The sequence below is a fragment of the Phocoena sinus genome, chromosome 2, assembly GCF_008692025.1.
Source record: "Phocoena sinus isolate mPhoSin1 chromosome 2, mPhoSin1.pri, whole genome shotgun sequence".
NCBI classification, from domain to species: domain Eukaryota; kingdom Metazoa; phylum Chordata; class Mammalia; order Artiodactyla; family Phocoenidae; genus Phocoena; species Phocoena sinus.
The window spans coordinates 176,408,982-176,424,802 of record NC_045764.1 but is presented as its reverse complement, the minus strand read 5'-3'; the positions used below and the strand labels follow the sequence as shown (position 1 = coordinate 176,424,802).

The following is a 15,821-nucleotide window of genomic DNA, read 5'->3' as shown; positions in this document are numbered from 1 at the left end:
CACTATCTTCATCCTCAAAGAATGTGGAATTGGGTCAGTGATTTTCTATATACAGAATTTCTGGAAATATTCTTTTGTGAACTTCTTTTTAATATCAGAGGCTCCAAGAAAGAAAGATGATTATTATTATAAAAGCACTACTATAAGAGGTAATGGGCGGGTTAGTGGACACAGCCATAGGACCAGGGGCCAGGAATCCTGGGTCTGTCTCAGGCGTTCCCACTTCTATTTAACCTCAGAAGACCTGGTGAGCTCTCTTGCCCTATTTCCTTATTGCTAATATGGGGGTTTGGTGACCTCTTTTTATCTCTAAAATTTTCTGAGCTGGGGAAAGGGACATGAGAAAACTCCACCACCAGGTTTCTTCCAGGATCTAGGAACAATTCCCTTTAAACTGGCTGATTTAGAGCAACATGTAGGCATTTTGCTAATTGCTCTGCAGTACACGGAAAACCCCTCCTTGTAAGCAACTAATATGAACACGAGAGACAGAGACCCAGATCAACACTTGGTTTACAAATGCCACCTGCACAAATCCTGGCATCAGACAGGTTCTGAGCTCTCAGTTACACCGTAGAAAATAGCAGACATATAGACAGTTTACTGACAGTGTCAGTCCAATGTGCTGCTTTGGCCCAAACTACAGAGAGAGGCAGCAGCAGCAGGGAGAGAAATGGAAACCCAAGTGTCATCACTTTCGGTACAAAACCAAAGCTACAGACACCTGGAATACTCTGCAATTCTAAGTGCCACATCTCAAGGTGAAAGAATGGAGGTGGACAAAGTCCAGAGAAGGGAAATGAACTGAACAAAGAGATGAACGGGTGTTCCATGTGAGGATGTATTTTTAAAAGTTAGGACCAGGCCAACATAAATTCGGTTCCTGCACGCTGGAATTAAAGGAAATAATAATATGTGAATAAGCACACACCTACTAGAGTCTCTGGATTCCAACAAACGGGGCTGGCTTGAAGGTAGAGTAACTGTCAGGTGTGGTAAGCATGTCCTTTAGGGTCTTAAGTCTCATGAATACTCACTCTATGGTGAAAGCTTTAAGAGTGAGGGTGGTTAGACACAACAACAGCTAGAGCGTGGCTGAGAAAGACACAGGTCAAAAATTTAAACCAATTAAGGCAAAACTGGGATACTATACATTTTCCAGAGCTGTGCTGTCCAATGTGGTAGCCACTGGCTGCACAGGGCTTTATAAATTTAACTGAGACAAAACTGAAAATCATTTCCACAGTTCAAGTGCTCAACGGTCACATGTGGCTCAGGCTTCTACCCAGCCAGGCCTTACCCAATAAAAGCCTACTGAGGGGCTTCCCCGGTGGCGCAGTGGTTAAGAGTCCACCTGCCAATGCAGCGGACATGGTTTCTGGAAAGATCCCACATGCTGCGGAGCAACTAAACCCGTGCGCCGTAAGTACTGAGCCTGTGCCCTACAGCCTGCGAGCCACAACTACAGAAGCTCGTGCTCCTAGAGCCCGTGCTCCGCAACAAAGAGAAGCCCCCACTCGATGCAACTAGACAAAGCCCGCGTGCAACAACAAAGACCCAATGCAGCCATAAATAAATTAATTAATTAAAAAAACGAACAACAACAAAAAAAACACAGCTTACTGAGTGTACCAAGGAGATCAGAGCCTTGGGATAAATATGCCAGAACCTGCAGGACTGCTTTGAAAGAAATGTCAAGAAGGGAAATCAAGCAAATCCAACCCCAGTAGTCCATAAGCAAAAGGATGCTTCCCAGTGTTAGGAGGCCTCTTGGTTAATGGGAGACTCTGAGAGAACACACTGGAATGGTCTCAAACTTACCATGGTCGCTGTACCGCCTCTGCTTCTGGCTTGAAGAAACACTTCTCTGGACTTTGTGGTGAGGAGACTGGCCAGTACTGTTGTTGAGGTCACTGCTTGGCCTAACCTTAGCAAGTGAAAGATTGCTGCTAGAACTGGAATCACTAGCATCCAGCTAAGAGAAAATGAGAAAAACAGAGCAAACCACAACACGAGCCCAAATGGTTTATTATGAAACTAAACTTACAATACACAAACCTCTCATAAGTAGTTCACTGAGAGAGAAGAATCAGTGTACCAAGATGACAACCCTAAACTCAGGCAAAAGTATTTTTCTGACTGCTGGAAAAACTCACACGAGGATAAATATTTATGTTCTTCTTTCCAGGCTTTTTCAAAAAACTTAAAACGGTCTATTTATTTCATCTGATACTTTACATTATTTAAAAACTACTAATGACTATAGGTTAACCTAATGGAAGCCAAATTATTAAAGGTTATCTTAAAGTTAAAATAGCATCTCATAATAGTCATAGGACTTAGATAAGTTATTTGAAGGTAAATTAAAAAATATTATCAAATGTTATACACACTAAAAAAAAACTAAGTTTACATGAGCTAATAATTCACAAAAAGGATATTGTAGGTTTTTATCTGATTATTCTTACCTCTGAAGATTTTCTCCCCAACAACAAGTAGGTAGCTGTGATTTCATCATATTTCATCTTACTAAGAGATTCTTGAATTTCGTCTTGTGAATATCCCATTCCCACCATAATATCTAAAAGAAGGGTATAATATAGTTTATGTGTTTCGTTTGGTTAAGAAATCATTATGTTACAGGGTAAAATAATTTCCTTTATTTGACCCAAAAGATCACACATTTTCTAACATAAACGGGCAGTTGGCTTATTTCTGAGTTACTGAGTGCTATTACAGGAAACTGCAGATAAGTTCTAAATATGACAAAACATATAAGCTGATTCATGTAACTTATACTTAACTTCCCATTATCCCCATTTTAGGCATACACATATGAATCAAAACAGAAATATGTTACTTGTACACACACCAACATGCAGGCACAGAATAATTACCTATTCTTTTCTGGTCTGAGATGTCCAGTTCTGGTTCAACAAATGGTTTTAGTTCATCTTCCTCATGCCCTGCATTGATCCACCTGTCCTTCATGATTTGCTGAAAGGTGAACTGTTCATTAGCAGCATAAAATGAAACATTCTGATAATCACAATACTTAGGAAAGTTTATTTTCAACATTTCATCGATTATGGCTCAAAGGATAACTTTTAAAAAATGTCTCAATGTTACTTAAAAAACCCCAGGATAGTATTCAATACGTCATACAAACCAAGCAAAGTTCTAAAAATACTTTAAAGACGCTCCAAAGTTGTTCCTTATTTCCACTTATAAGATTACCTCTAGAGTGCCTCGTTTTATTGGATTTAGCACCAGGAAACGTTTGAGAAGGTTTTCACAGTCTGTGGACATGTAGAAAGGGATTCTGTATTTCCCTCTTAATACTCTCTCTCTCAGTTCCTTTGGGGAGGTAGAGAGGAAAGAAAACTAGTGAGTCAACTTTTAGGTTAAAAAAGAACTCAAAGAACCCCACTGAAACAACAGTAACACATTAACTCTTATCATTTTATAAAATCCTTTTAGCTTTCTGAAGAACGTGGATGCAACCACTTCTTATACCTTTAGGTTCTGTCCATCAAAGGGGAGTGACCCGCTGACTAGAGTGTAAAGAATGACGCCGAGGCTCCACACGTCCACTTCCGGCCCATCGTATTTCTTGCCCTGGAAGAGCTCTGGGGCTGCATACGGAGGACTGCCACAAAACGTATCCAGTTTACTGCCAACAGTAAATTCATTGCTAAAACCAAAGTCAGCTATTTTAATGTTCATATCAGCATCTAACAATAGATTTTCAGCCTAGAGGGAAAACACCAAGACAAAAATGAAATTTAACCAAAATAGAATCAGAACTGTGATAGAATCAGGCATTTCACAAAAGCTTTTTGTAATGATGTAAAGTTAATATATCCTAATGAATAAGAGAACATTCTTTCTAGAGAAAAAAAAATAGGAGCTAAATCAGAATTCCTCATTTTTCAGCATTAATAACCGGTAACAGATATGAGGTGTAGTCATCCCTCAGTCTTCTTAGGGGACTGGTTCTAGGACCCCCTGTGGATACCATAATCCATCATCATACAAAACAGTATAGTACAGCCAGCCCTCCTTAGCCACAGATGCAGAACCCGGGATATGGAGGCCCGACTGTAAAGACTGATTCTAGCACTAATTATATAGCAAATGTCCACGATCAATAAAATCTTTAAAGAGCTTTTTAAGAATAAGGGGCTTTTAAAAAATAGATACTTGCTTTAGGTGGAGAGCCACATTTCATAAACACTGCTAAGTAAGCTGCATAATGGCTATCATTGAGGAGGGAGCATCCTAAACTTCATTCAAGATAGAGATCACAGTCTTTTCCACTTGTTTCAACAAACATTTACCATGTGGCAATTACACACCAGGTGTTGTATTAGTGTCTGGATATATAGACAGACAGGGTCCTGCCCTCAAAAAGCTGACAATTTAGAAAAATAAGCAGCTACACTCTTGGTCCTAACTGCTGTGACAGAGAAGTGGGGAGTCATGGGCCCAGCACTGAAAGGTATGGTACGGCTTCCTAGAGGGGGTGAAACTAAAACCGCTGCCTGGAAGATTAGTTGATAGTAGTGGGCGTGTTAACCGGAGGTATTTCAAGCAGAATAAACAGTGTGAAAACCCTGCTGAGACAGAACACGTTTTCCTCAAGAAACTGAAAGGCAGTGTGTGGTAGAGAGATGCAGAGAGACACAGCTGGGGATGTGGCCATGTCTGAATTACAAAGGGCCAGCCAAGTGACTTGTAGTCAAGAAGTTTGGGTTTGTAACCTAAGGGCAACAGGAAGCCACTGAAAAAGTCATTCAAGCGGGAAATGACAATCCGCGGGCCTCTCACTGTTGTGGCCTCTCCCATTGTGGAGCACAGCCTCCGGACGCGCAGGCTCAGCGGCCTTGGCTCACAGGCCCAGCCGCTCCGCGGCATGTGGGATCTTCCTGGACCGGGGCACGAACCCGTGTGCCCTGCATCGGCAGGCGTACTCTCAACCACTGAGCCACCAGGGAAGCCCGGGAAACGACAATCTTATTTGTGTTTTTAAAGGACCATTCTGGTTACAATGTAGGAAACAGACATGGAAGAAAGAGGCAAAATTGGAAGCAGGGAAGACCAGGCAAGAGGCTAGTGCAGTAATCAGGTACGAGATATGCTGGTGGTCTGGACTAGGAGAGTGTGAGTGGGGACAGAAAAGAGTGAACTCAAGTGATACTCAGGAAACAGCAGCAAAAAGACCTGGGGTCTGAGTGGACGGCAGAGTAACGGAGAGAGAGGCACCTGAAGGACAGTCACCACAATGAGAAATAAAAATTCAAGTTTAGGAAGGAGGAGTTTAGGTGTTGAACTTGCTGAACCCAAGCTACCTGAGGGATGCTGATGTGAAGGTGTCCTTTTGTCAGCTGGACACTAAATCCTAGAAGAGAGCTCTGGCTGCAGGAATGGATCTGGGGGTCATCAGCATATAGGTGGCCACTGCAGCTACTGGAGTGGATGTGAATGCAGCAAGGGTGGGTGAACAGAGAACAAGCAAACTGATAACAGTTATGTGAGGAGAGAGAATAAGTGAATATCAAGTTAAGAGAGAATCTAAACAATGTTTAGAGAAATACAGCTGTGAAGGTGAAGAGGAAAAAAAGGGTGTACCAGGAAGGGGAATCGGGGTGGGGAGGTTTTTTGGTAAAAGAGGGTATAAACTTGAGCATGTTTTTATACATGCTGCTAGTGACACGCCAGCAGAGAGTGAGGGCAGATGAAGAAGGGAGAGATGGGAGGAAAGAGAGTGAAGCAGCCTCTGGAGGGACACAGGACCCAGAACACAGAGGGAGGGACAGCAGAGGCACCCCACTGTCCTGTAACAAGAGGGAAATCCTGAAGGGTTAAGGGTGGATGCAGGTGCAGCTGGGAAAGGAGTCTCTGCCTGGTGTTTCTATTTTCTCTGTGAAATAGGAAACCTTACCCTATGCCAGGAGTGTGGGCAGAGGTGGAGAACCGTGAAGTAGGTCTCATTTAAATAACGCTGCTGTTAACAGGAGAGAATGCTGACTAGAAAAACAGAAAAGGATGCCAGGCAGCACTGAGGACACTGTGCAGGTGAGAGCGTGCATTTCTGGAGGCCCCCATCTGTTTGGTGGTAGGATGATTCTTCTCCAGAGACCAACTATGAGCTGCCTTAACTGAAATGTAAAATATATCTTAGGATTTTTTTTAAAATTTAATAACACAGTCTAATCTATGCCTCCTTTGTGTCATGAGCACTGGGAGAACTGAGCACACACAAGGAAAGTGTACAATAGTAAGGGCACTATGACTCACCTTGAGGTCTCTGTGGACGATCCGCTTTTGGTGGCAGTACTGGACTGCAGACACTATCTGGACAGGAGAGATGCAAGGTTATTAGTCATCGCTGGTGCAGACTACTCAGTGAGCACTCACTTCAATGTCTGTGTGGATCTCTAAATATAATTTTCTCATGCTTTGAACTTTTCAATTTGGAGAGATTGAGAGTGAGTGCAAGAAGAGCTAAGTGAGGCTGTTCTTCTCTTCTTTCTAATTTTAACTAGGAAGTCTCTTCTTGAGCCCTGCCCCGAATCAGAAGGCTCTGGTGCAACTTCTGCATGCCCACGTTGTCAACTCAAAACCAAGCCGGCAGTTACGGACTATCCGTGCTGGGTGTTTATCCAGGTTGGTTCTCCCCAGCCAGTCCCTACGACACTCTCTTCCTTTTGGCTAATGCAGGTTCAAGAACAGCAAAAATGACTTCACTTCTCTGAGGACCAGTTTCCTCTTCCTTAAAATGGAAGGATGAATGTTGTAGTGTATGTGAACTACAAACTATGGAAACTATTATGTGCTTTATCAGTAAGAATCCCTCCTACTCTCAGCAAATGATATGCTTTCATTTAGTCAACTTTTGACTACTCCTGGGATTAGCGCTGTTATTATTATTATTTTTTTGGCTGTGCTGTGCAGCTTGTGGGATCTTAGTTCCCCAAGCAGGGATTGAATCTGGGCCCTCAGCAGTGAAAGTGCAGAGTCCCAAACTCAGGACTGCCAGGGAATTCCCTGATTGGCACTGTTAAATAACTGCTCTACTGAAATTTCACACTTACTAGCAATTTTTAAGTCTCCTTGTCTAATTATAAAACTTTTATATCCTTATTATAAAAACTTTAGGAAATACAGAAAAGTACATACAAGAATATGCTTTTAAAACCAGCAAATAGAGATGACATCTTCTGTTATTCTGGTGCATTTGTCTCTAGTCTCTACTTTGGTATTACATATGTGTATTTAAATATATATGATTACACATCTACAAAACTGGTGTTATAATGAAAATACTGCTTGTTTCTCCAAATCATCATCAACTTTGTTGTAAGCAACATGCATGTAACTGCACTGGACACAAAAACTCAGAGAGGGCTGTTCTATTGGTCGCCATTTTGGTTCAGAATAAGCAGCAAGGATAAGTTGGGCTGGGGTTAGGGTGGGAATGATGCCAAAATCAAGGCTTCACTAAGCAACTTCATACTTTATGAAGTGCATATGCAGAAGACCAGCCCACTCATAATCAACTAAAGGTACACAAATTCCAATGCCAAAGTATCAGTTTTAAGAGCATCTGTTAACAATTACGCCGTTCTATATTGTCAGCATGAAAACTGGGAAAGTGAAATAGCGATAGATTTGTTTCCCTCAAAGTAACAGGTTTATTGCCTAGGAAGGACATAGGTAAATTTTATCTTACTTCTGCCTGATCAAATTTTCCCTGTTCCCCGCAACCCAGCCCCCATATTGAGATTTCTCTCATAGGTTATTTTCAAATTCTGCTTCCGAACCAGATTTGACAATGTCCTACCCTTTCTCAAAGAGAATTTCTCTTCTTTTACCTCCAAACAGCTCAAAGCTAACCTGATGCCACAATAACCTGAAAGTACTCAACTTTCAATTATTGCTTTTTTGCTTTCTGCTTTTAAGGTAAAAGCAGTTATTTCCAAAGAAGGCTGACAACCCAGATGTTTCCCAGGTGAAATAAGAATGCACGCCTAATTCACTTCCAGCAACACATGAAAGAACAGAGGCAGCAAGACCAGTAACCCACCCAGAAAGAGCTGAGGAAAGAAGACGGAGCCAGGAATCGCTTCCCTCTCTTTGAAAAGAATGAGAGCTCAGCCAGCATAAATTAAAACAGCATAAACAGTAACAAGGATGAGAGTGGGGAAGGAAATGGGAAGAGGGAAAGCCATCTGCTGATGAATATGGAAAGAAGGGCCTATTTTTGACAGAAAACAGATCAAGCATAGTGTACACTCTTGTGTGTGGCATACCTTTCTCTCTGTAATAAATAGGAAAACGTTTTATTTCATCAGAGTAATAATGACATAAACTTTTGGAAGGCATGGCAATTAGAAACAGAGAAAAGTGGAAGCACCAGTATGCCTGATCCTTCCAGGCTTAGTAAGTGGACTTACGGAAATACTATGGCAGGAGAAAAGATTACATTAACTGTGAGCACTGTGAATCAAGCCAGCAATTGTACAAGTGCATAAACTCTCTCCTGGACCAACTAACAGGTCCCTCAAATAATGCTTCAGAACTTCTGCAGGAAATTAAGAAGATGTGTGATAAATGTCCAAGTATCCCTGACAAGTCAGACCCCACCTGGGGGATGGGCAGAGATGGAAGAAGAGAGGACAGGTCTAAGCACTGAACTGCTTCCCTGGAGAAAGTCCAGGCTCAAACCTGCTGCTGCCGGCTGGCAAGAGCCTTTTCCTCACAGTCAATAAATCATATTTGCATAAACATTTGCAAGTCAGATAGATTCATCCGAGTGGGAAGGAATTTCAGTTTTATGAGGCAAGAAAATCTTGACTTTTAGGTGGCCAATTTATAAAAATTAAGAGTACAGTTATGGAAAGGGCCAAACAGACTTGTTTTGTAATAAAGAGAAATTTGAGCTTCCTTCCGTAGACCACAGGATAAAATGATATCAGAACTGGAAAGGATTTCAGAATTAATCAAGTATAACTTCCTCTTTTTATAGCTAGAAAAACTGAGGATCAGAGAATTTAAATGATGGCCAAAGTCAATTTCAGCTTTGATATTTAACAGGCTTTAATTCAAAGTACCATTGGTACTTTTAAATCAAATTAAATTTAAGCAACAGCAAAAGTTAAGAAATTTATTTGTAAGTGGTTAACTGTAAACACTAGACTAAGCAAGTCAAAAGAGGCAACTGTTAGGAGAAATCTTGAAGATTGGTTAAACTTGCCTTTCTAAATACTGTGAAACCCTTAAAGACTCCTATCTATACTTCTACTTTAACAACCTTAAATGTAAATAAAACAAACATTTAAAGGTTCTGAGAGAAATGAGGCTATACCGCCATTTAAATACAGAACTTAAAACTATGGGAGGACAGCGTTAATTTAGAATAAAGTACCTGCTCCTTCCTTTATCTAAATCAGGGGTGGGTAAATTATGGTCTGTAGGCTCAATCTGGCCCACCATCTGTTTTTGCAAATAAAGTATCGTTGGGACACAATCATATGAGTGTATTTATTCACATATTGTCTAAGCTGCTTCTGTGCTACTACAGCAGAGTTAAATAGCTGCAACAGACTGTATGGCCTACAAAGCCTAAAATATTTACTATCTGGCACTTTACAGAAAGAGTTTGCTGATTCCTAATCTAAGTAAGACCACATCATAATGATTAAGAATTTTAGACCTGTCTCTGACTCAGTGGTAGGTTTCCTACTTGCCAGTCATCAAATTTTGGGCAAATTATTTAGTCTTCCTGTGCCTCAGTTTCCTTATCTTTAGCAAATGGGCATAATACTCTTTACTCACAAGGCTGCTCCAAGATTTACATTAATGTAGGCAAAACACTTATCCCAATATTTAGCAGGTAATGATCATTCAATAAATAGTAACTGTTATTAGAGTTAAGTCACCTTTATGCTTAAAACCTATTTATTAAAATGAGTGTCTCTTTAAGGCCATGGGGTAAAGCAAGCAAAAAGGTAAGCCATTAATTCACAGGTTAAGTTCTGTTTGTTTTTGGCTTATATAAGACAAAACTAATAATGAATTTTGGGATTGTGCCACTTCTTGCTAAAACTTGGGAATGGTTTTCTTTAATGCAATCTCAAGTGTTTGCAAGGCTCTTGTTTTTTAAGGCTCAACTGTCAAAAAACTAAGGTTAAGAGTGGGACTAAAAAAACCCACAAGAGTGGGACTAAAATTTCAATTACAAAGCTAGAACTAGAACCCATGGTTGCCTCTAGCACAGTGCCTTAGGCATGAAAGCACTTAATATATTTTTGTTGTGTTGAACTGAATGGCCAAACCCTGATCCATTCTATAGGCCTTCTGACATTTATAGAGACAAACGCTTGTTTGCTTTAGGGTTTAAGCAAGAAAACATATTAAATCAATAAATTAAAGGTGCAGCAATCCATACCTGTCTAAATTTAGCTCTTGCTTCTTTTTCCTTCATTCTTCCATGTGCAACCAAATAGTCAAACACTTCACCTATAATTGAGAGAAATAAAAGTAAGCAGAAGTCCTACTTCTGAGCATTAACTTTCCCATAAACTGAAAATGTTTCACTTTTAGCAATGCTCTAATTTTAATTTTTAAAATTTTATTTATTTATTCTGCGGTACGCGGGCCTCTCACTGTTGTGGCCTCTCCCGCTGCGGAGCACAGGCTCCGGACGCGCAGGCTCAGCGACCACAGCTCACGGGCCCAGCCGCTCCACGGCATGTGGGATCTTCCCGGACTGGGGCACGAACCCGGTCCCCTGCATCGGCAGGCTGACTCTCAACCACTGAGCCACCAGGGAAGCCCGCTCTAATTTTAATTTTTAAAATATAGGTATGAAAATAAACAGAAATATGTGGAATCTGAACTTAGCCTTAACAATAGGCAAAGTTTATAGATAAAATCTTTTAAGCTAAAGATAAACCTTAACATTAAATTCTCATGTTTAAATTATAAAACTTTTATTTTAAAGGTTATATTTCCAGTATGCTTTAATAAAAACTTGGCAATGAAAAGTGAAAGTTAAAATGGTTAAGTGATTTGTATTAAAAGAAGATGTCTTCACTATAGGACCATGACAAAAAAGCATTTCCTGAATATACTCATTCATTCAACAAATAATTATTGAGTGTCTAACTGCTGAGAACCGTTCTAGGCTCTGGGGAAACATAGCAGTGAACAAAGCAAAGTCCTTTTCCTCATGGAGTTTACATTCTAGGAGGGGGTAGACAGATAATAAACAAACAAATGAATATACAGTATATAAGATGATAAAAAGTACTGTGGAGAAAAGTCAGGGGAAAGAAACAGGAAGTGTGTTTGTGTGTGTAAGCATTGTGCTGACTACTGTGAGGGAGTGGACACTAGTTATCTGGGAGAAAGATTCTAGACAGAGACAAGAGCAAGGAGGCCACGAGGCTGGAGAAGCGTGAACAAGGGAAAAGGGAGGTAGTGAACGAGCACAGAGATGGTAGGAGAAGCGAGAACAAGAAGAGTCCTGTGGGTGCTGTTCTAAGTGAGAGGAGAAGCAGAGGAGAATATGAAATGACTGGCTTCTGGCTGCTAGAGGGAGAAGAGGGTTAGGGCTGAGGAAGGGACCGGGAAACCGACTGGGATGAGCGCAATATTCAGGACAAGAGAGAGGGTGGCCGGGCCTAGAGTGGGAAATGGCAGTGGTGCTGACAAGTGGGGAGATTCAGGACACAGTGTAAAGGAAAAGCCAACAGAACTCACTGGTGGACGTCTAGGTGGTAGTTTACACAGTATTAATTCCTCAGGGAAGAGAAGTGACATTTCAAGGAACCTATCAGTACTGCCAATTGCTTATCAATTTGGAGTAAAGAAACACCTCTGAAATCAACAAAGAGTACTAATTTAGCAAACTGGATATAAAATGTGTTTGGGAAAAAAATCACATTTACTTCATACAAATAAAGAATATTTCCATCAGCTTAGTGACAACAGTTAACTAAAATATTTTGATACTTAAAAAACGCTTAGTTTCAGGACTTAAATATTGTTGAGGAAAAGGTGATTCTGAACTGTACATTAATATCTCTGACTTAAACTTTTAGCCCTAACTTTGAATAAATTTTAAAATAATAAATGGGTATAAATATTTTCAAGTTATCACTGACTGCCTAATGATCTTTTAAAAGGAATTACCTATTGTTAATTTACATTATACAATTCATTTAACTATGATGAATTATAAAATTAAATGTCAGCTCAGTAAAATGTCAGTATTTTCTATGAGAATGACCTTTCTATTTGCAGAATAATATACTATGTCAAAACAAGTGGTTAAAAAGTGAAAACAAAGATGCGTGCATAACATATGGAACAGTTTTGACTTTTTAGAAAAACGTAATGGATTAAACCCAGTAGTTGTAGAGTCACACAGATAAAGTCCAAGTCTGTCAATATAATTTTAAGATATTTTAAAATTCAAATGCAATATAAATCTGTTAAGAGATTTTGGAACCATAAACTCACAGTCACTAAGTTATAAACCAGAAATACAACCCAGATTGCTTATTTTTCCCCTTATTAAAAATGCATTAACACTCAGATTAAGCAGCTGAATTGAAAACCTCTCAAGGCTATTATTTATTAGGAGAAAAAATTGCAAACAGTGGCCCTCCCTGCCCAGGTCACGGCCCATGTGGTTGATGAAAGGACACTGGACAGGACAGTTCAGAAAGCCCTTGGTTTTAGTTCAGGTCCTGCCACTATAACCAGTGATGAAACCACCGGCATAGAAAAACCATTCAGAGCTTTAGGTTCATCTGTAAAAATTAGGCAATTGCCCTGGATGACTTCTAAGATTCCTTCCAATTCTAAAATTCCATGATTGTACCAAATTGAAAAATACGAGGCTGGGGAGGAGTAGGTAACCATTTTTTTAAAAAATTTTATTTATTTATTTAGGCTACATGGGGTCTTAGTTGCAGCATGCGGGCTTCTTGGTCGTGGCATGCAGACTCTTAGTTGCGGCATGCGAACTCTCAGCTGCGGCATGCATGTGGGATCTAGTTCCCCGACCAGGGATGGAACCTGGGCCCCCTGCATTGGGAGCACGGAGTCTTACCCACTGGACCACCAGGGAAGTCCCTAGGTAGCCAATTTAATGAAATGTTTGTTGTTCAAAATGGCAAACGTATCACCAATAAAACAGCTGCCCTGGAGATGGTGCTTTGCTGAGCTGATTAAAACAAATGGCCCAAGCCAATAAACCATCACCACCACCAATCAGTGCTGTTATAATGCTGAGCAACGGCACTGAGCCCTCAAAGGAGGGCTGTGCTCCCGTGCCCAGTAAGAAGCTCAGAGACATGTAACTTATGAGGTCACATTGCCAATGACAGGCACTGGCTGGATCGACTCCATGTCTGTCTTTTCTGGAGTCCATCCTCCTCCTGGATGGACACTTCTCAGATTCTCAGATGTTTCTGACTCCTCCTACACAGAGCAATCTCTAGTACCTAAAATAGATGGGAACGGAAAGCCATGACTGACTGACCAATCAGTAGAGGCTATATGGTGTTGGAAGGCTGGGCTCCAGGCCTGGCAACATGACCACAGTGAGATTTCCCAGCCTCCAATTCCTCAAGGGTAAAAGCCCATCGCTCACTGCCTGGCCACATCACCGAGGCATTCGAAAGTCAAAGGAGACCAGGTAAGAGGAAAAAGCACTTGTACACTGCAGTGGCTACACAAATGAAAAGATTAGGAACCGTAGATGAGTAGACAGCACTCGAACTCCGTACAGCTTACGGTTCTACAGTTAACCTTCAGCTCTTCCTACTGCCCAACTGCGAAAATCCCAACTAGATTCTCAAAGCACACCTTTAAAAGATGGAGCACACAACTAATTAGGAATTAGGAGCATGAAAAAGTGGTGCCAGGGGTGTGCCTGCTCTGCCCACAACAGGTTTACAATCTTTTATTTAATGGTTAACTCACCACAGTGAGGCTGTGATTCAACTTTCTGTCTCCAGGTTCTGCATCCTGGATCAAAGTGCTAACAAAACAAAACTCTACTATAATCAAAACAATTTAATCTATACTGTAGAGTTAAATAGAGTATGTCTCCAGTAGTTTATAATTTCATTAATTCAGTTCAATTCTTATTTGCTGAGTATCTGCTATGTGCCAGGCACTACGCTAGAGACAGGGAACATACAAAGACAAACAAGAAAGCTTCTGCCTTTCACAAACAATGAAAACTCACACACAGTCCAAAAACTACAAGCATAGCCCAACAATAACCCTAAAATAAAAATCTTTGTAAAAGATAACAGCGATATACATTCATTTCATAAAAATGTCTACATGTATACAACCTTATAGGCAAATAATTACCAGTCCTTAATCTTTATTTTAGGGAAGTCTAACCATAAACATGGTGAACACCATTTCTGGCCTTGGGAAATGATGGACACCAATGACATAAAAATCTGATAAAGACATCCATCCAACATGCAGTACACATTTATTTCAAATAGGCTAATGCACTGATAGTTTTGAAAATTCAAGTACTGGAACAAACAAAATGTGCTATATATACACAATGGAATATTATTCAACCTTGATAAAGAAAGAAATTCTGACACAGGCTACTAAATGGATGAACCTTAAGGACATTACGCTAAGTGAAACAGGAAGTCACAAAAGGACAAATACTGTATGATCCCACTCATATGAGGTCCCTAGAGTAGTCAAATTCATACAGAAAGAAAGCAGAATGGTGGTTGCCAGGGGCTGGGTGGAGGGAGGATGGGGAGTTACTGTTTAATGGAGACAGAGTTTCATTTTGGGAAAATGAAAAAGTTCTGAAGATGGATGATGATAATGGTTAACAATGTGAATGTACTTAATGCCACAGAACTATACACTTGAAATGGTTAAAACAGTAAATTTTATGTTATACCATAATAAGAAAAATCCAAGTATTTGCATATTATCAATTAATGATGCTAATAATGAAACACTTAATAGCAACCCACAGAACTGCTAGGAATCAGCCTTCCTGATTCTCATTCTAGTGTATTATGATTCTGAATATTAAGTGAAACTTTAACCATTATCCGTGTGGGCTGTGTGGTTGTGTATTCTTCTAAAAGGGAAGAAAGAAAGAAAAACAATTTATAAGTTTCTTACCTCCACTGGCATACTCCATGATTAGGTAGAGTGTTTTGTCAGTTTCAATGACTTCGAATAACTTCACTAGGGGAGGGGAGAAGATACAGGAGAAAAAGAAACAAATGTCCATATACACAGTACTATGTACATATAAACTATAACTACAAAAAGTAACTTTTTCCTGTTAAAGATTTTAATAGCTGGCCCTCTAAAAAATTCTTTTAGGAAAATTTATAATATATTACAACAGCAGAAAATATTTTATAAAAACATGGAATTCCATAAAAATAAACATAGTTTCTGGGTGCTCAAACGGTGTAACTTCAGGGTGCACTCAGCAGTCTAGTGAAGTGTATCTGCTCTCATTTCATCCTCCTGTATTACGTCTATATCTGTTCTATTCCTAAAAGTGCAAGTCCATTCACTTGTCATTATGGCTTTAAGGATACATATAATTCCACTTGAGACTTCTGTTGCTTGGGAAACATCACAATTCTCAGAGAACAAGGTCCTTTTGTTTCTTTTCTTTTTCTTAAAGATGTATTTTATTTTATTTATTTATTTATTTTGGCTGTGCCATGCAGGATCTTAAGCTCCCCGACCAGGGATCCAACCTGAGCCCCTGTCAGTGAGAGTGTGGA

General features: G+C 40.1%; 1 protein-coding gene across 9 annotated transcripts in view; it reads right to left on the bottom strand.

The window, feature by feature from the left end:
- Positions 1 to 15,821, bottom strand: part of MARK3 (microtubule affinity regulating kinase 3) — a 109,244-nt gene that overhangs the window by 24,230 nt on the left and 69,193 nt on the right. For 6 of the 9 annotated variants that reach the window (XM_032620511.1, XM_032620540.1, XM_032620568.1 and 3 more), the window contains 8 exons: positions 15,199 to 15,264; positions 10,454 to 10,524; positions 6,301 to 6,357; positions 3,517 to 3,753; positions 3,238 to 3,357; positions 2,898 to 2,997; positions 2,469 to 2,581; positions 1,822 to 1,975 (listed from right to left, as the gene is read on the bottom strand). In XM_032620511.1, the coding sequence (XP_032476402.1) occupies positions 1,822 to 1,975; positions 2,469 to 2,581; positions 2,898 to 2,997; positions 3,238 to 3,357; positions 3,517 to 3,753; positions 6,301 to 6,357; positions 10,454 to 10,524; positions 15,199 to 15,264 (918 nt within the window). The remainder of the gene's footprint in view (positions 1 to 1,821; positions 1,976 to 2,468; positions 2,582 to 2,897; positions 2,998 to 3,237; positions 3,358 to 3,516; positions 3,754 to 6,300; positions 6,358 to 10,453; positions 10,525 to 15,198; positions 15,265 to 15,821) is intronic. The other 3 variants (XM_032620559.1, XM_032620524.1, XM_032620551.1) reach the window with 1 other exon arrangement.